Source organism: Podarcis cretensis (genome assembly GCF_951804945.1).
Source record: "Podarcis cretensis genome assembly, chromosome: 16".
Taxonomy (NCBI): domain Eukaryota; kingdom Metazoa; phylum Chordata; class Lepidosauria; order Squamata; family Lacertidae; genus Podarcis; species Podarcis cretensis.
Window position 1 is genome coordinate 25,953,261 of NC_137186.1, and position 19,696 is coordinate 25,972,956.

Genomic DNA, 19,696 nt, shown 5'->3' on the forward strand with positions numbered 1-19,696 from the left:
TTATAGGGCTGTGTGCTGTTGCAGCTTGGGGTTGCGTGGTGAGAGCGACTTCAGGGCTGCGGACGCCCTCGGGGCCTGGCTGGGTGCACCGCTGCCGCTTCTTGAGCCGGGACACCCCTGGGTGCTGTGCCTGGAACGGGTCTGAGCAGAAAGACACGGAAGGGAGTTCTCTCTCTGTCTCCCTTTCTTGTCTCTTATTTCTCCCCCTGTGGGCTGCTTGTCCCCTTCCCAACCAGAGGTCGACAGCAGGGCCCCCGCAGAGCAGCATTGAGCAAAATGCTTCTCCCACCTCTCCACATGCAAATTTAGGGAGCCAGGCCACTTGCAAGATTTGGCACTCTGGAGAGATTAGGGCTGATCCTGCAGACCACAGCACCCAGGAAAGTCAGGACTGCTCACCCACATTTGCAGGTCTCAGGATAAGTGTTTTTGAACATGCCTTGCCCTAAAAATACAGAACCAGCACAACAAAATAATGCTGCATTTTAGCACTTTTTTTGAACCCTTTTTCCGCCCAAGGGCTGCAGTCCCTGGTGGGTGAGGCCGATCTAAAGTGTGCGGAGCAAGCAGTGCAAATTTTAGCTTTTTACACTACAGTGGTACCTTGGTTCTCAATCTTAATCCGTTCCGGAAGCCCCTTCCAAAACCAAGGCGCGCTTTCCCATAGAAAGTAATGCAAAACAGATTAATCCATTCCAGACTTTTAAAAACAACCCCTAAAACAGCAATTTAACATGAATTTTACTATCTAACGAGACCATTGATCCTTAAAATGAAAGCAGTAACCAATGTACTGCAGTCACACAGTCAATCAATCAGTAGCTGAACTGGGTTCCACACAATCCCAAAAACAAAACAAAAAGAGCCGCAAAAACAAAAATGCAAAATAAATAGCAAAAACAGACAGACCTCAGCGTAACACTCAAAACAGAAGTGTGGTACTCAAAACAGAGCACGTTCGACTTCCGAAAAAAGTTTGCAAACCGGAACACTTACTTCCAGATTTTCATTGTTTGGGTTCCAAGTTGTTTGAGTACCAGGCGTTTGAGAACCAAGGTACCACGGTAGACTGGTTTCTACACTAGCTTCCTGTGTGAAAGCAAGAGGCATGATCTGCATTCAAGGCCAAGCCCCGGCCAGGCAAAAACCACTCAGGGTGCGGCCTGCAGAGATTTCCGAGTGTCAAACTGAGGGCCTCCATCGTTGCTGCCTCCCTTACTAGCGGACCTGAGGGTGATCCCTTTTTAAAGGACGTTTTCACGAGTGCCAGAGCCTTGCTGCAGGAGCCTGGTGGTCTGCTCAATGACTCCTAGTTGCTCGTTCTGTTGATGTCCCAGGCTGGCGGGATGACGAGTTTCCTCTTCTCTGAGCCAGGTCTCTCCCCTGCGGGCCAAATGCAATGTCCTGGCCCAAGAGGAGGGCAAGGGGCGTTTGCCTGCGAAGGGTTTCTCCTGCCAGAGACCCCCACTTGCCTCTTCCTTGCTCCCCTCTCCTTTCCATGGACCACGAGAGCGACCGACCCCCTCCTTCCACGATCTGGACCAGAGGTGCTTTCCTGGGCTGCTTTCACTTTCCCTCCTGTGTCGCTGTCGTCCTGCGTGCCCCCCCCCCCCAGCTTCAGGCACCCCGGCTGTGCCGCAGCACTGTTGCAAGGCTGGGGTAGGATGGGATGAGGCAGCAGGGTGCGTTCCGGCCCCCCTCATCCGCTCTCTCTATATGCGTCCATATAGAAGGAAGGCCCCACCTTGGAACAGGCACCAGAGCACAGCACCTTTCCTCCCAACCCGCCCCGTCCATCTCCTTTTCTCCCTCCCCCCCAACCCCTTTCCGTCTGTCGGACTGTCCTTGCTGTCGAGATCCGGGTTCGAGTTCCCCACGCCTGCTCGTGGCACCAGCCCCCGACAACAGCACTTCAGGCCACGCTCACCCTACCCTTCCTATCTCCCCCCCCCCCCATGAGGAATGACTCCCAGGCGCACGTGTGCAATGGACCCCCCCTCTTTCCACCCTCGTTTGTATTGCACGCCAGAGAGACACCCCCCAAAAGCATGTATGTAAGTTTGACACACCCACAGAGGAATGTGAAATGGATTTATGTATTTCTTCTGTTTTTTTCCTTCTGTCTCTCTCTTCTTTTTCTCTCCCTCCCTCCCTGCCCCCTTTCCAAATCTGTCCGGGCTGTGATCACTGGCTTCTCCCTCCCCTTTCCTGGCACCCCACCACCCTGCCCCACCACCCAGGATGCACGCGGAGTGCCCCCAGTTACTGGATGTGGAGGACATGGTCCGGATGAGGGAGCCCGATTGGAAGTGCGTTTACACGTACATCCAGGAGTTCTACCGGTGCCTGGTTCAGAAGGGGCTGGTTAAAACCAAAAAGTCCTAACCTTCCAACCCGCGGAGCAATGGTGAGACTCTCCTCCTCCTTCTTGATTTATTTGGGGGGGGGGTGGCGGAGGGGTGGGGGGGGGGAAAGATACATGTCTCTGCATTGTGGTTGCAAAACGTTTCCACGCTGGGAGGCAGGGAAATTCGGAGGGTGGGAGAGGCAGACGGCAATTCCTTGGTAGTTCCTTCAGAAACTACCTTGCTTGGGGACCTTCAGTATGCGGGCCATTTATGTATGTATGTATGTATGTATGTATGTATGTATGTATGTATGTGGCACCTCGGGTTAAGAACTTAATTCGTTCTGGAGGTCCGTTCTTAACCTGAAGCACCACTTTAACTAATGGGGCCTCCTGCCACCGCCGCACGATTTCTGTTCTCATCCTGAAGCAAAGTTCTTAACCTGAGGTACTATTTCTGGGTTAGCGGAGTCTGTAACCTGAAGTGTATGTAACCCGAGGTACCACTGTATTAAATTTATATACCGCCCTATACCCGGGGGTCTCAGGGTGGTTCACAGAATAAAATCAAGATACAAAACCACAATATACATAATGAAAATAAAAACAACAACCCAATAGCCCCCCAACCCCAATAGCCCCTTTGAAACTACAACTAATCCATAATGTGGCTGGTGACTGGGAGTGGCTGCTGAGGCCATATAACACCAGTCCTAAAGGATCTACATTGGCTCCCAGTATGTTTCTGAGCACAATTCAAAGTATTGGTGCTGACCTTTAAAGCCCTAAACGTCCGGTATACCTGAAGGAGCATCTCCACCCCACCCCCACCATTTAGCCCGGACACTGAGGTCCAGCTCTGAGGGCCTGATGGCGGTTCCCTCCCTGCGAGAAGCGAGGTTACAGGGAACCAGGCAAAGGGCCTTCTCAGTAGTAGCGCCCACCCTGTGGAACGCCCTCCCATCAGATGTCAAGGAGATAAACAACTATGCAACCTTTAAAGGGCATTTGAAGGCAGCCTTGAAGGGAAGTTTTTTTTATATATGTCGGAAGCCGCCCAGAGTGGCTGGGGCAGTTAGATGTGCGGAGTGCAAATAATAAAAGGGGGGGGGGATGAGGATTGGTTCTGTTGAGATATCACATTAAAAACCTCATTTTAAGACAGTTGCACTGGTGGCTGTTTTGTTTCTGGGCCCAATTCAAGGCGCTCACATTCGTGTTCGAGGCCTTGAATGACACAGGCCTCAAATACCCGAAAGGCTACCTCCTCGGGTGCTGGAATCGGCAAGCAGGGCACCTCTTGATAGTTCCTCAGCCCTCGGTGTTGGTGGTGACAGCCCAGCAAAGGGCCTTCTCTGTGGTGGCCCCAAAGTTGTGGAATTCCCTCCCCACTGCAATGCGTCTGGCACCTTCCCTGTGAATGCGGAAGACTTCCCTCTTGACCCTTAAGATGTCTGTTTTTGAGACGCACCCTAGGGCCTGTGTAATCTGGCTGTTGTTAATTCTGGGAGACCTGCTGGTGAAGGACGGGTTATTATCAAGACATTTATCTAAGAAAAAAATATCCAGCCTGCTCTTCGTAGTGGGTCGGTTGGTGCTGAGAGGATCTGCCATTGTATGATGGTGCTAAACTAGATATATTTCATCTTTCCACCCTGGCACAGTTTATTATTGATGGACTGGTTGCATTTAAGCACTACCCTTCCTGCCCCCTCACAAGGCGTTGAAGGCGCCATGTTTATCTTTCCTTTCCACATCTCATAGAATCATAGAATTGTGGGGTTGGAAGGGAACTCCAAGGGGCATCTAGGCCAACCCCTTGCAATGCAGGAATCTCAGCTAAACCCCGACCTCCGCTTCAGAACCTCCAAGGAAGGAGAATCCACAACATTATTCCACCTTTTTCTCCAGGGAGCTCAAGGGGGCAGACACCCACCTTGTTTAACCCCCACAACACCCCTGCGAGGGAGGTCAGGCCAAGAGGCAACGACTGGCCTAGTGTCACACCTGGCGAACTTTGTGGCAGTGGGGGGGATTTGAACCTTGGTCTCCCGGATTCCAGCCTAATGCTCTAACCACTACACCACACCACACTGGCTCCCGATATTCCTTGTTCCCAGTGTTACTAGCTCTTCCATGTTGTGTTTTTAGATTGTTTTAACCCACAATGGGAGCTCACGGACAAGGCTGGGGAAGAAATCAAATACCAATCGTAAAAATAAAATTTTAAGCTCTCACTTTTGCGGGAGGGGCGGATAATTTTTGACAACTGCCAGGTAATGGTGGCGGCAGTGCCTGCCTTTCCCAGAATCCTTTGCTTTTGCAGGCCGGGGTGCACAGAAAGAGAGATGGACAGGTGATGGAGATGGTTTCTTCTTATTTTCTCCTTTTGGAGGGGGTGGGGTGGGGTGGGTTTTTATTTTTATTTATTTTGCCCCGGCCATATATGTCTCGGAGGAGCTAGAGAGCCTTGGAAAAAGTGACTCAGGCACTCCTTGTTAATATCTTTGCCTCCCTAGAGCCTCGTTCTCCCGGGACACTGGGTACAACAGCCCATCACACAGGCTAAACAAAGGCTTTATAAGGGCACACTGGCTTGCTCAGGAGATTTTCCATTGCTGAGGCTGCTGAGAGGAGGGAGCCCATTAAACCTCGCGGTTACCTCCCTGTGCACCCGCACCCCCACCCCCTCTGCACACGCTTGACCCCAAGGCTGAGGACTGGGGAGGCCGGGCGGGAAACCAGCGCAAAGCTGATGCAAGGTCCTGGGTCTTGGCATTGAAAGTGGGCATTAAGAGTGTAAGTGGAAACGTGTCGGATCAGGCCCAGGGTCCAATTAATCCAGCATCCTGTCCTCACACTGGCCAAACCAGCTTCTTCACAGGCGCAAACTGTTCTTAGAGCATCAATATAGGGCTCCCCTGCACTAAAAGTTGCAAAAAGTTATAAACACCAGGCGGCTGCTCACACTTTCAAAACGAGACGCTAGCAACCCTCGCTAGTGTTGTTCTGGCTAGACTCCTGAAGGGGCAACTTTTCTCTTTTCAGGATCAAAGGTTTCCTTGCCGTTTGCAATAACCGATGGCTCCTTTGACATCCCCAGGTTATCTCTGGGGTGGGGGCTCTGCATTCTCCCCACCCGTGCAAAGGCTGTTCTTGCAGAAATGAATAACGGTGGGAAAACCTGGGTAGTTACTTCCTAGGATTTGCACCCAAGCCCCGAGGGGCGGGGATAAGTGCTGGTAGTTGTTGTTGCTAACCTGCAGTACAACGTGGGGTTAGTTTATGGGTCTTGGGGGGGGGGGAGGAATCAGTCTAAACCACTGAGCCTCTTGGGCTTGCTGATCAGAAGGTTGGTGATTCAAATCCCCGCAACAGAGTGAGCTCCCGTTGCTCTGTCCCAGCTCCTGCCAACCTAGTAGTTCGAAAGCACACCAGTGCAAGTAGATAAATAGGTACTGCTGCGGCAGGAAGGAAGGAAGGTAAATGATGTTTCTGTGTGCTCTGGTTTCTGTCATGGTGTTTCATTGCACCAGAAGCGGTTTGGTCATGCTCAACAGTGGAGGAAGCCACTCGGGAGCCTGGATTGGTGTGCAGTGCACTGTGGGGCCTCTGGAGTCTGCCTGCCTCCTCCCACTCAGCCGTCCTACAGCTGTGGGGGGAGGCAGCGGGTGGACCATTTGGGTAGCGTGGAGCCTGCGGGCGCCCAGGCCACCACATCTCTCCCAAGAGAGACACGTGGCTCGGGCGTGCTGCAGGCCCTGAGGTGAGTGCTGCCCAGCATTTTGTCACCCACCCTCAGTGTTGACACCCAGAACAGGCCGCACCTACCGCACCCCCCAGTGTGGTGTAGTGCTTAAGAGCGGTGGACTTGTAATCTGGTGAACTGGGTTTGCTTCCCCGCTCCTCCACATGCAGCTGCTGGGTGACCTTGGGCTAGTCACACTTCTTTGAAGTCTCTCAGCCCCACTCACCTCACAGAGTGTTTGTTGTGGGGGAGGAAGGGAAAGGAGAATGTTAGCCACTTTGAGACTCCTTTGGGTAGTGATAAAGCGGGATATCAAATCCAAACTCTTCTTCTTCCTCCGTCCCTGGTCATGCTGGCCACATGATCCGGAAAGCTGTCTGTGGACAAACGCCAGCTCCCTCGGCCTGAAAGCGAGATGAGTGCCGCAACCCCATAGTCGTCCTTGACTGGACTTAACTGTCCAGGGGACCTTGACCTTGACCACTTACTCTCCCCCTTTCTCTCCCTCCCCATTTTGCAGGGTGCTTGTGGACTGCGTGCCCTTGGTGGACGTGGAAGACATGATGATCATGGGGAAACGTCCCGACGCCAAGTGCGTCTTCACCTACGTGCAGTCCCTCTACAACCACCTGCGGCGCCACGAGCTCCAGATGAGGCAGCAGCGCTTCTAGCCTTCCTCTCCCGCCCCCCACCCCCACCCTTCCCTCCGAAACATCCAGCCTAGCCTGTCCCCCACCCACCCTGGGTGCGGCAGCAGGGGAAAGGAGGATGTCTTCGCTTGCTCCTCTGGTCCCGATCCGTGTCCCTGCAGCCCCACCTCCTCCCCCCTGCTTTCAGAGAACTCTTACTATGGGCAGGAGCCACCAGCAGCAAAAAGGCAAGAGGAACCAACACCCCCCCACACACACACCCCGCTACAGCAGGCTGGGCAATTGGCAATCCAGGCCGGTTTGGAGGGGACCGGCCGAGCTTAGACCGCTCTACGGAGAGAACCGGGACTGCCCTTCTCATCCGCACGTGCTTTTTATATTATTGTTGTCGTTGTCGTTATTTACTGTAAGTTATTCCCATTTCCTCCTTTTTCGAAACTCCCTTTTTTTTTTGCATTGTGCACGGCCGAGCAGCATAAGGGGCAGCGACCTGTGCAGGTGTGATTGACTGACCACGCGTCTTGTCTGTACCTTTGAACGGCTAAATGCTGGAGCGTGCTAAAAGGGGGGGGGGGACCGTTGTCGTCTGTGTGTGCAGACCTTAACTCATCCCTGCTTCCCACCTCCCCCAAATCCTTGAACTGCGATGATCGTTGCAAGTGCAGAGCCTGCTCAGCAGGTTATAGACAGGTGTGGTGCCCACCCCAAAAAACCAGGCGTTAGGATCTTAGATAGCTACCTTCTGTCGAGCCAAACCACTGGTCCTTTCTATCTTAATATTGGCAACCATGACTTGCGAGTGGCTTTCTAGGCTTTCAGGAGACATTCGCAACCCTAGCTGGAGATGCTGCCGGGGCTTGAACCTGGGACCTTCTGCATGCCAAGCAGATGTTCTGCCATAAAGCTAAATGCAGCCTTTTACTATACTGCTTCTGTTGATCGATCTAGCTCAGTATTGTCTACACTGACTGGCAGTGGCTTTCTAGGATTTTTGATAGGGAGACTCCCCCAGCCCCAGCTGGAGATGCTGCCGGGGCTTGAACCTGGGACCTTCTGCATGCCAAGCAGATGTCCTGCCATAAAGCTGAATGCAGCCTTTTACTATACTGCTTCTGTTGGTCCATCTAGCTCAGTATTGTCTACACTGACTGCCTTGGCTGAGGGTTGAACCTGGGACATTCTGCATGCAAAGCAGATTCTCTAACGCTGAGCTATGGCAGAGGGCCTCTTCCTTCACCACCTTCGAGGCAGAGGTCTTGCACTTTCCTCCTGCCCCCCTCCTCACACTTCCAGAAGAGGAACCCGATTATAAATGTAGTGCACAGGCCCCACTGGGCTGGGACTGCGCCTCTTCTGGATTGAACCCTGCTGGCACCAGTGGGTAGGAGAAGCCAGGCTTTCAGATGGCAAATAGCTTCCTTCCTGGTGGGTAAAAGCTGGACGAGGGATAGGAGGAGACCTCAGAGCCACCCCTGAACCCTGACCGAAACGCCTCCTGAAATCAGCTCGTTTAGAAAAGTGCAGTTTTTGAAGTTGTGGGGTAACTGGACAGAGATGTGGATTTCTTTGCTGCTTGAGGTAGAGAGGACAGGTTTTTTTTAAATTTTTTAAAGAGAAACAAACTGTGTTCCCTGTCTGGATGGTGGTGGTGAAGGGCACACTCTGCATCAGCGCAGAGGCTCCCTTGCAAGCACAGGATCTCTTGGCCACCAGTTTGCTGAAATCAAGTATTGCCCATCCATGTGCCCTATGTGTGTATTCACCCATGGCTCTGCCAGCCCAGGAGCGATTGTGGTCAACTCTGGGTGCTTAGACATGGCAGGAGAGGGGGGAAACCACGTGGGTTTCACTGGTGTGGCCTCTCTGGATGGAACAGCTCTCCTGCCTATGCACCATCGAGCAATGTCCACTCTGTTCCTGGGAGTTCCCAGCGCATCAGCCCTTTGCACAAGTCTCCTTGCCTTTTGAGGACCTGATTAATACGGGAAGGTTGGGGCCAATGAGCCAGCTGAGAACGACTGGAGCCTGGAGCGAGGGACGGACAGCGGGATGTGCTCCTCTGACACCGCTCTCAGCACTCAGCCACGCGTCCGATTGTAACTGTTCTCGCACTAGCACAAGGATGTTTATGTAGGCACCAGCAAGACAATAAAAGTTTGGATAGACTGTTTTGACGGCCGTTTCTGCTTCGTACTGTTCTCCAACCTCCAGGGCTCGGTCCTTTTAAGGTTAGCGTACACCTAGCGCAACTTGGCGACTTCCCGCCATTTGAGAATGCCAGCGGCAGGCTGGTGTGCAGCAGGATCTGGGTACCTCTTGAGCCACTGAGATGTTGCTGGATTCCCGGCTTCCGTCAGCCTTGGCCCAGTGGTCAAGGATTAGGGGAGTTTGTATTCCTGTCATTGCATTTACACCCCACCTTTTCCTTCAAGGAGCTCACACGGACCATTTTATCTTCACAACAACCCTGTGAGGCGGGTTAGTAGCAGTGGTGTAGCATGGGTTGCCAACACCCGGGGCATGGAAACCACTGTGCCCCCTAAGGCAAGGACTGTGCTTCCTAACCGGCGCCTCCATGCGGCGCAGAACTGCAGAACAGCAGCTGGGCATGGGTGGGTGCATGCCCCCAGCCTGGGCGCTGCCACCACCTTGACTCTTGCCCTCCACCTGCCTCCCCCACTGGCAGGGGACAGCGCACGGCTGAGGGATGCAAGGACACATCTTCTCCCAGCAACTCAACATGCTGCTCAGGTGAGGCAGGACAGAGTCTCTAGACAGCGGTTCTCAACCTGTGGGTCCCCAGATGATGTTGGACTACAACTCCCATCATCCCTGAGCTCTGGCCTTGCTAGCTAGGGGTGGTGGGAGTTGTAGTTCAACATCTGAGGACCCACAGGTTGAGAAAGGCTGCAACTTCCAACTTCTTCAGCTCCCCGTGCTCTTCAAGGAAGAAAAAGGTCACATCTCCACCTCATCACAGTGAGTTTCTGAGGGTGGGATGGGGCGAGGGCCCAGGGGAACACCTTGGCCAGTTCAGCCTGGGACTTTTAATTATCCAGCAACAGAGACACAGATACCAGCACAGTGGATGTAAAAGACTTTACTGTTTCTAGGCACAACTGCAAGAGGGTTGTTGTTTTTTGCAGGGTGGGCGACTGAGCTCGTGTTCCTTAGCGCGCTGTGCTCCAAAGCCTGATGGGACACTGACTATCCACCCTGGGCACCAAGAGCTTTCGGCCGAGGGTATCATCCTGTCTCATGCAGACGGGGCACAGCTGCAGAAAAAACACGAAGGCTTGCTTATGGCCTGGAGCAAGGAACAGCAGCTAGGGAGTGTGGTCTGAACTGAAAGCAGGAGGGAAGAACCTGTGGCCCCCTCTGGATGTTGCTGGTCTCCAGCTCCCCTCAGTCAGCAAAACTAAAACTTTTTTTTTGGGGGGGGGGAGAGGGGCGAGGAATCCAGCAACACCTGGAAGGCCACAGGTTCCCGGTCTCTGAGCTATACAAAGAGGCACGGAGCCAAACTTTCCGACTGGGCTATGCATGATCGAATGAATCTAGACAGAAATGGTGCGCAGACCAAGGTGGGACTCAAGGTGATCTGGTCCAGGAGGTCTGGCTCTGTTTCCCCAGGCAGTGGGGAGAGCACACTTTCTCCCCGAATCCACACCCCAGATCACAGCTTCTTCCACACCACTTTTTACTCACGTTCCACAGACAGGGCAGTGTGTGCCCTTTACTCTAAAACAAATTAAAGAATGAAATCCAAATTTCTGCAACAAGGGGGCGTTGCATTTGGTTGCATATCCTGCGAATGTGGCACATTCATTTTTTGCATATACGTATCTTGCTATTTTGCGGGGTTGAGGAGCAGACCTCCGCACTCAAGACCGCTGCAAATCTTCATAGAATTGTAGATTTGAAAGGGACCTAAAGAGTAATTTAGTGCAGCCCTCTTCAGGCCTCTCAGGATATCAGCAGGCACTGCCCAGACACTTTCAGTACACCTTTCCAACCATGAGGTCTAGAAACCTGTGTTTTCTTTTTTTTAAAAAAAAAAGGATTCTACAGCCCAGGCCACATTCCTTGGCTCTCCTCTGGCAGGTGTGCACACACAACCCTGCGTATACGAACAACATATACTACCATGCACACCCACCGGTACAGCTATGCTTGCGGATGTATTAAAACATGAGCCACACTCTCAACCCTTGCACACACTCGCACACAAGACACCCCTGAGGTTTTTAAGAGCACAACATAGCTAGAGTTCTCCACTCGCAGCCCCTTTGCTCTCTGCTGCACGCTCTCCCTTGACGCCTTCTGAACCAGGGGGCGGCCGGGCAGGAGCAAGCTGGAACTCTTTGGGGACAGGCGAGTCGGGTTTCTCCTTCCGGTAGAAGCCCAGCTTCTGCACCAGCTCGTTGATTTCTTTGCGGGACATATCGCTCAGTGGAATTCTCTGCAAAATAAAAGCATAAGGCGCTGCCTTAGGCCAAGTCAGAGTATTGGTCCACCTAGCTCAGTGCTGCTTACACAGGCTGGCAGATGCTCTACCCTTGAGCTACGCTGATGGGCAGCAGCACTCCAGGGCTTCAGACCAAAGACCTTCCCTGCCCTACCTGGAGATGCTAGTGAGAATTGAAAAGGGGATCTTCTGCAAGCAAAGCAGATGTCCTAGCATAGAGCCACAGTCCTTCTTCCCCTGGTCAACCAGAGACTTGCAGGTGGCAACAACATGCTGAGACCCAGCTGGATTGGTGCCAGCATATCCAAATGCAGATGGCATTGGACCCAGGGGCATAGCCAGGCCACAGCTACCCCCCCCATCAAGTAAGTAAATAAGAAAACTTAACTTAAAAGTTGAAAACGCCTATGCTTACTGAGTGTGCGCAGAAAAACTGCATTGGGGGGAAAAGAAATTGGAGAAGGAATAGCTGAAAAGGTTTTCAGCAAACCCAAGAAAACTTATTTTAGTTTAGATTTTAAAAATAAGATTAAAAAGGCATGCTCTTTGTCATTTGGAAAATAGACTCGTTAACCTCATGAAAGCTATTCCCGGATGTTAATTTTTTTATTTAACTTCCTGGTTTTCAAATTGCTGGAGATTTTGACGGATTTTTCTGAATGCTTGAGGTCAAAGGAAAGTAACTTAAAACAACTCTTGCTGAGACGTTTCATTCCGAATCTGCTAAGACAGAGGATGATGACAGGTGTGTGTCCTACCCCAGCCCTGCCATAAATTCTGGCTGCACCCATATTTGATGGACCTTTGCTCCTTTGCTGTGTGAGCAGCACATTAATTAGCCGGTTAAGCATCACAGAGCAAGATTTGCATCTTACCTGCCCATGGCTGAAATCTGGCAGATGGTTTCCTGAAGAGAAGCCCCCAAAGGCCTGCTGCACCCGGTCCCTCTACTTTTGAATATTCCTGGAGCTTTTAAAGTGCTATGCAACTTAATCTTGCTAGTCCAGCGGAGGAGGAATTAAAAAGTCCCACTGGCTGGCTTGCTGGACAACAATAACCAATCTGGCTGCGATTTACCAACCTGCTGCCCATATACTTTCAAGCATCCCTTCAATGCCATTGAAACCTCCTTGAAAAATAAGATTTCAAAAGAAACCCCCCATGATTCTTAGGGAGATGGATTCTTGCCGCTGCGCTGCAACATTTTGTTGCTGGCCCTACATGTTCGATTCAGAAACACAAGCAAAACTATTCCTGCAATTGCATATTCCGTGAAGAGCATCACCTCTCCCAGTTCTGCCTGAAGCTAAAAATCCTCCGGTGGGTCACACCAGTGTGGGGAGATCAAAACTCCCTCTCACCTCCAGCTCTCTGTAGTGTGAGTTCAACAGGATGAGTTCGGGGTCTGCTCCAGCGAGGTGCTTCATGTCAAGGTTGTGGCTGGAAAAGGCAGTTAAGGAGGTAGGATATGGGCAAAGGAAGCTGCCTAACAGAGCCAGAACACTGGCTCATCTAGCTCAATACTGTCTGCACTGACTGGCAGCATCTCTCCAGGGGTTTCAGGCAAGGGTGAGTGAGGACACCCAATTCTGTTGCGTTGGCCAGCAGGTCTAGCAAATCAGCTCCCTGGTTAGACTGCCAACCTGGTGCCTCCAGAGGCAGGGCCGTCTTACCCATAGGCACTGGGCTCTCGGGGGTGCCAGGCCGAGAGTCCGGGGCCCGAGAGTTGAGTCCAGGGAATAATAATAATAATAACAATAGTTTATTATTTATACCCCACCCATCTGGCTGAGTTTCCCCAGCCACTCTGGGTGGCTCCCAGTCAAATGTTAAAAACAGTACAGCATTAAATATTAAAAACTTCCCTAAACAGGGCTGCCTTCAGATGTCTTTTAAAGATAGGATAGCTGCTTATTTCCTTCACATCTGGAGGGAGGGTGTTCCACAGGGTGGGCGCCACTACTGAGAAGGCCCTCTGTCTGGTTCCCTGTAACCTCACTTCTCGCAATGAGGGAACTGCCAGAAGGCCCTCGGCGCTGGATCTCAGTGTCTGGGCTGAACGATGGGGGTGGAGATGCTCCTTCAGGTATACTGGACCAAGGCCGTTTAGGGCTTTAAAGGTCAGCACCAACACTTTGAATTGTGCTCGGAAACGTACTGGGAGCCAATGCAGATCTCTCAGGACTGGTGTTATGTCCCTGGCCAGTCCCAGTCACCAGTCTAGCTGCCGCATTCTGGATTAATTCCAGTTTCCGGGTCACCTTCAAAGGTAGCCCCATGTAGAGTGCATTGCAGTAGTCTAAGAGGTAGATAACTAGAGCATGCACCACTCTGGCGAGACAGTGTGAGGAGAGGTAGGGTCTCAGCCTCCGTACCAGGTGGAGCTGGTAGACAGCCGCCCTGGACACAGAATTAACCTGCGCCTCCATGGACAGCTGTGAGTCCAAAATGACTCCCAGGCTGCACACCTGGTCCTTCAGGGGCACAGTTACCCCATTCAGGACCAGGAAATCCCCCACACTCACCCGCCCCCTGTCCCCCAAAAACAGTACTTCTGTCTTGTCAGGATTCAACCTCAATCTGTTAGCCGCCATCCATCCTCCAACCGCCTCCAGGCGGCGTGCTCTTCTGCAGGCAACTGTGCACCGTGAGTTCAGGGGCGACCAAGCCAGAGAGACGCTGAGGCGGCTGGCTGGCTCCGCCCTCCTGCGAGCCTGGGACTGAGCAACCGGGGGGAGCACCGGGTGGATCTTTGCACCCCAACGCCGCATATCCTTAAGACAGCCCTGTCCAGAGGTTTTGGATTATGACCCTCGTCAGCCCCAGGCAGCATCCTAAAGGGCACCAGGTTCGGCAGTTCAGAATTTCTCAAGTTTGGGCTCCTGGGCCAGGGAGGATAAATAAATAATTGGGGGGGGGGGCAATGGGCTTGCTGCTTGGGATCCCTGCTGATGTCCTCCTTTTACCTCTCCTACCTCCAATGCTTAGGCCCTGCACAAACATACAAAAAGGATACTACAGAGGCAAGTCCTCATTGATGAAGGCCTTCACCTAGGGGGTAAAAAATGAATGAGATGCAAATATTACACATGGAATAAGACGGCTCCCCCTGCCCCACCAGCCCAGTTTATTCTCGGAACCTACAATCAACAGGCGAGGCTTTGTTGGTGACAGGGCCTTTCCGGTGGTGGCTCCCCGGAAACCCCAGACTGCTCCAGTCTGCCCCACCAACCCCAGACAGCTTTCAGCCAGTCCCCACCTTCCCGCCTCCCTACTTTCAGTCAGTCTAGGAGGTGGCCGTGCCTGTCAGCTTCTTTCTCCTCCATCTCCGTTCTGGCAGGGAGGAGGGTGGGGGGGGGGGAAACCTAGAATGTGTTGGGTTCCACCTGTTGTTGGCTCTCTGGCGCCACCTACTGTTGGGCTCCCTGCCTTCTGTCTTATGAGCCATTGCAGCACTTCTTCACCCAGGGGAAGTGAGTGATAGGTGTTGGCGAGCAGGAACAAAGCGACACTTACCTCTGGCAGGCGATTCAGCCGTCATCCCCCACAGCTCTTTAAAAGGGAGAAAACAGAATATGAATACACCATCAAACACAAACACACTTCCCAAGAAATCCAGACTCGATTCTTGTAGTGGAAGGACGGGGAGCCTGCAGACCTCCAGATGTTGTCTGACACCCAACTCCCAACAGCTCATCAGCCAGCCAGCATCTCCTTTATAGAATTGTACAGTTGGAAGGGACCACAAGAGTCATCGAGTCCAACTCCCTGCAATGCAGTAATCTTTTACCCAATGTGGGGCTCAAACCCACAGCCCTGAGATTAAGAGTTTCCTGCTCTACCGACTGAGCTATCCCAGGTCAGGGCAACCAAAATGATAAAGGATGGAGTGATTGCCCTTTGAGGAAAGCCTGCAGCTTTGAGGGCTCTTTAGCTTAGAGCAGGGGTCAACAACCTTTTTCAGCCATGGGCAGGTCCACCATCCCTCAGACCATGTGTGGGGCTGGACTATTTTTTGAAAAAAAAATTGAAGGAATTCCTATGCCCCACAAATAACCCAGAGATGCATTTTAAATAAAAGGACACATTCTACTCATGTAAAAACACACTGATTCCTGGACCGTCCGTGGGCCGGATTGAGAAAGCGATTGGGCTGCATCCGGCCCCTGGGCCTTAGGTTGCCTACCCCTGGCTTAGAGAAAGGGCAATAAAGAGGTGACACGATAAAAGTTTATAAAAAATGTCAAGGTGTGGAGGAAGTGGACAGAGAAACCGAATGAAGCCGAAAGTTGGGAAGAGTCAGGACAGATAAAAGATAGGGCTTATTGATGGAACATGTAATTAAATCTCTGGAACAACGGCTACTAGGCACAATGGCTGTGCTCTGCCTCCACAATTGGAGACAGCAATGGCTGGAAACTGAAGGGTGGGTGAGTGCTCTCTTCTTGTGTTGTCAACTCCCACTGTCCTTGGCCACTGACTGTGATGGTTTCTGGGTCTGATGGGGAGTTGGAGGTCCAGCTCAGTTGGTTAGAGCGTGGTGCTGGTAACGCCAGGTTTGCAGGTTCGATCCCCGTATGGGACACCAAGGGGACTAGATGCTCCTCAGGGTCCCTTCCAACTCTACAATTCCATGTTTCAATGATGCTCTTGGAGAAACCTCTGCCAACCCAGGACACTTGTTGACAACCCCACAAAGACATTCGCCCTCTGCAGCCTTTCCCTTCCACCATGAAAAAACAGCTGTTCCCCGGCCCCCTGTTCCCTTGACAATCCTTTCCAAGGGCTTGTCAGAACCTGCTGCGGCAGGTGTGCCCAAGGCCACCTGTTAGCAGATTGAAAAACAACCCCCCACCAATGCAACCACGTCACCTTCAGGGATAAATGGGCTTTGTTGGATGCCCCTCCCACCTCTAAAATAAAATGGCTATAAGGACAGACTTGGGAATATGTGGGAATAGCACCAAATTTCTCCTTAGTCTTCTAAGCCCGTGGTTCTCAAACTGAACCCCCCCCCCCCCCGTGCCCCAGACCACCTGAAAATTGCAGAGGGTTTTAGAAGATGACTTTCCCCTCCTGTTTCAGCAATTCTGTTGCACTGTGCTAGATGCAAACTGTGTTCAGAAGCATTAAGAACGCTAAGAAGAACCTGCTGCAACAGGCCAGTGGCCTATCTAGACCACCTTCTCAAAGAGGCCCTCAAACCTGCAAGCTGGACCTGAGCACAAGAGCAATTCTCCCCTCCTGTGGTTTCCAGCAACCGGGATGGATTCAGTAGCATCACTGCCTCTGACCGTGTTAGCAGAGCAGAGCCATTGTGGCTAGTAGCCATCAATAGCCCTCTCTCTCCTCCATGAATTTGTCTAGTCTTCCTTGAAAGCCATCCAAGTTAGTGGTCATCACTGCCTCTTGTGGCAGGGAGTCCCAGAGGTCAACCATAGTACAACAATCTGAATTCCAGCTGTAAGTGTTATTCGCAGACATGGTAAATTATGGTCCACAGACTTGCCTGAAACTTCAGTGGCCCACCAATGCCCTGCCCACTGTGGGAAGCCCTGCTCTAAACTTCAACTAGGGTAACCCCGTATATCCCTCTGAATGATGGTAAAATAGAAAATCCACATGCCAGGGCAGTATACCTCTGAATAACAAAAGAACAGCCAAGACAAGACAGACATCCTTCTTGGAAGCTCTGCGCAATCTCTGTCTGACGCTAGACTTAATACTGTAGTTGTTTGGCGTGATCTGTTGCAAAGCAAAACTCACTTTTCTCTTTTTTTACGACCCCCCCCCATATACTGCCTTTCAATAACAGCAGCAACATTTAAAAAACAACACAGACGCTACATCCTTAATTCTTTCTAATGTCCCGCCCGCATTTCAAAGGCTTGCGGCGGTGACTGCCGCCTGTTCACAGAGCCTCGATACAGCCTTGCGAGGGAGGCTAAGCTCCGGCTGAGGGCCAGCGCTTCTCTCAAGGCTGCCCAGCGCATTTCACGCTTCATCTGTCAAGTGATGGGGAGACCACATTTGCTTGGGGTGGGGTGGGGACTTCAATCCAGGGAGCTGGCGGGCCCCGGGGCATCAGGCCCTCTGCACATGCTCTAAGGCACCCAGCTCCCTCCCTCCGCCCTCCAGGCTCGGCCTCACCTCCACTTTCCCTCTCGCCAGGCCCTCCAGGCGGCGCCAGTCCGGCTCGTAGCCGCGGAGCAGCCCTGATCCCGAGAGCACCACCAGCGCCACCAGCAGCACGAAGCGCGGACGTGCCATCGGGCACCTCCACTCCAGCGACGCGCGCTGCGCTCTGCGCTCTTGGCTGTGCGCTCTGCGCTCCGGACGCGGCGGCCTCCGGCTTGCTGGAGCCGCTGCCACGTCAGATCGGGCGGAGCCCCCGCGAAGGGAAGGCGGAGGAGCCTCGGGCGGCAAGCCTCGCCCCGCCGCCCGGCTCTCCAGGGAGGAGCATCATCTGGGCAGGGCAAGGCGGAGCTCGGGGATGAGCGGCTCTCCAAAGGAAAATGAGGATCGGCGACGGGGGCACCTCGGAGGACCTGAGTGTCCCCTACCCGGGTGCTTGCACAGTGCTACTAGCGCTCCTTACTCTCTGCACATGCTCAGAGGCCCGATGATTTCTTTACACCTTTGGTCTCATGATGGAGCATCCTGCACATTGAAAGCGCCTTCCGCGCACAACGAAACCACACCCCGAGGTTTCCTGGGAGCTGTAGTTGCCCCTTCGCAGATGACAATTCCTAGGACCCTTAACAAACTACAGCTCCCAAGATTCGTTGCGAGAGAGCCGTGCGCTTTAAATTTATGCTGGACGCGCTTTGAACGGCGTGGTGTGGATTTGGCCTCAATTCGAGGCTTTAAAGTTTAACCGCTACGCCGCTTTGCATCTCTCCGTTAGGAACGCAGGCAGTTGCAGACCCTCCAAGTATCCCTATTTTCCAGGGACGTCCCTGATTTAGAGAAGCCACCCCGGTTTCTGATTTGATCCCACTTTTCCTTGGCCGTCCCTATTTTCATTGGAGAAATGTTGGAGGGTGTGAAGATGTCCCCATTTTCATTGGAGGGTATGGAGTTATCCTGGAGGGTATAGAGTTATCCAACCCCTGAGCCGTCTGAAGGCAATCCTGTATAGGGAATTTTTAATTTAAAAAACTGTTTTTTGTTTTATTATGTTTTTCTCTTTGCTGGAAGCTGCCCAGAGTCGCTGCGACAACCCAGTAAGATATGTGGCATATAAATAGTAAAATTATTATTATTATTATGGAATGGGACTTCCCTGTTTTCATTGGAGAAAAGTTGGAGGGTATGCAGCTGCCTTTTACTGAATCAGGCCTTCAGCTATCTAGCTCAGTGTTGTCCGTACTGACTGGCAGCGGCTGTCTGGGATTGCAAATTGATCCTGGGATTTTCTACATGCAATGCAGGTGCTCTAACACTGAGCTATGTTCCTTTATTACTCCAACTTAAAAAAATTGAATCCAGAGCTGAAGTTCTTTATAACCCTTGGGATTTCAGTGGGTGGGAGGGAAATAAACTTTGTATATGCTTAGATGTCTTCTTCCTTCTGTAGTAAACAAAATCTGCCTTTATTCCCTTATGGGGGACACAAGAGCCCTTATAGAGTTCTTTGTAGGTTCTCCATTGATAGGAGAAAATAACAGAGGCCAACCAGAGAATACTGAGAAGCAAAGCAGCTCGTAAGCCTGATCTTTATTGAACTGTTGCAACAGGGTGCTCCCCTCACACGCAGGAAAGGAGGAGGAACCAGAACCAAGGTGTGCCTGCCCTTGTATAGACATTTTAAACTGCCTTCCCTGGAGCTCAAGACCACCCCTCCATACATCATACATAGATCACAGAAGGGGTGTAGCCCAAGACCACCACCCACAAACATCATACTTACCGTACATCACAGAAAAGGTGGTCTACAACAGAAATTCGAATGTTGTTTTTCCTGTCTGCCAAGTTATCTGATAATGCCTTATCTGATTGCCTTTCCTGGTAGTCTGGCTATTCCTTTGAGATGGTGATTTCTTAATTCCTGAGACAATGGGAAGGTTCCCTCACCCCCTCCCTCCTTGCAGAGAAAACATTTGGCCAGTTTGGGAGTCAAAATGGTTTCAGGGCGGTCTTCCTGTGCTGCTCCAGACATGTGGTCCACATATCTGTGTACATGCTTGGTTGGTACATTTATGAACATTTATTATATATATAAGACCTTAAATATTTTCTTACAATTCTTTATGACAGTTTTGTACATCTCTGGCATTCATCACAGAGCTGCACGATACCTGCTCTTCCCAGCTAATGCTGGGAGCACCGGGGCAGACCCCATTGCTCAGTAAGATACTGGGGTTAGCACTTTTGCTAAAACATTATTTAATGTCCTTTCACCTCCACACTGCAAACTACATCACACCCCAAAAGGGGCTGCAACTTGGTGGTAGAGAAATGGAGTTTCCCTGCCTCCCTCC

The 19,696-nt window shown here is 51.9% G+C and overlaps 2 protein-coding genes across 10 annotated transcripts in view; one reads left to right on the plus strand and one right to left on the minus strand.

The window, feature by feature from the left end:
- SMTN (smoothelin) overlaps positions 1-8,915 on the plus strand; it is an 80,097-nt gene extending 71,182 nt beyond the window's left edge. For 6 of the 8 annotated variants that reach the window (XM_079956537.1, XM_079956538.1, XM_079956542.1 and 3 more), the window contains one exon: positions 6,616-8,915. In XM_079956537.1, coding sequence (XP_079812663.1) covers positions 6,616-6,766 — 151 coding nt within the window. In that variant the 3' untranslated portion in view covers positions 6,767-8,915. Of the gene's footprint in view, positions 1-2,240; positions 2,408-6,615 lie in introns of all 8 variants that reach the window. The other 2 variants (XM_079956539.1, XM_079956541.1) reach the window with 1 other exon arrangement.
- Positions 8,916-9,829: 914 nt separating this feature from the next.
- LOC307205031 (selenoprotein M-like) overlaps positions 9,830-19,696 on the minus strand; it is a 43,846-nt gene continuing 33,979 nt past the window's right edge. Inside the window, exons 1-5 of one of the 2 annotated variants that reach the window (XM_079957302.1) lie at positions 17,364-17,640; positions 14,730-14,765; positions 14,230-14,264; positions 12,575-12,653; positions 9,830-11,207 (exon numbers count right to left, since the gene is read on the minus strand). In XM_079957302.1, the coding sequence (XP_079813428.1) occupies positions 11,010-11,207; positions 12,575-12,653; positions 14,230-14,264; positions 14,730-14,765; positions 17,364-17,483 (468 nt within the window). In that variant the 5' untranslated portion in view covers positions 17,484-17,640 and the 3' untranslated portion in view covers positions 9,830-11,009. Of the gene's footprint in view, positions 11,208-12,574; positions 12,654-14,229; positions 14,265-14,729; positions 14,766-17,363; positions 17,641-19,696 lie in introns of those variants that run through there. The other variant, XM_079957303.1, reaches the window with a different exon arrangement.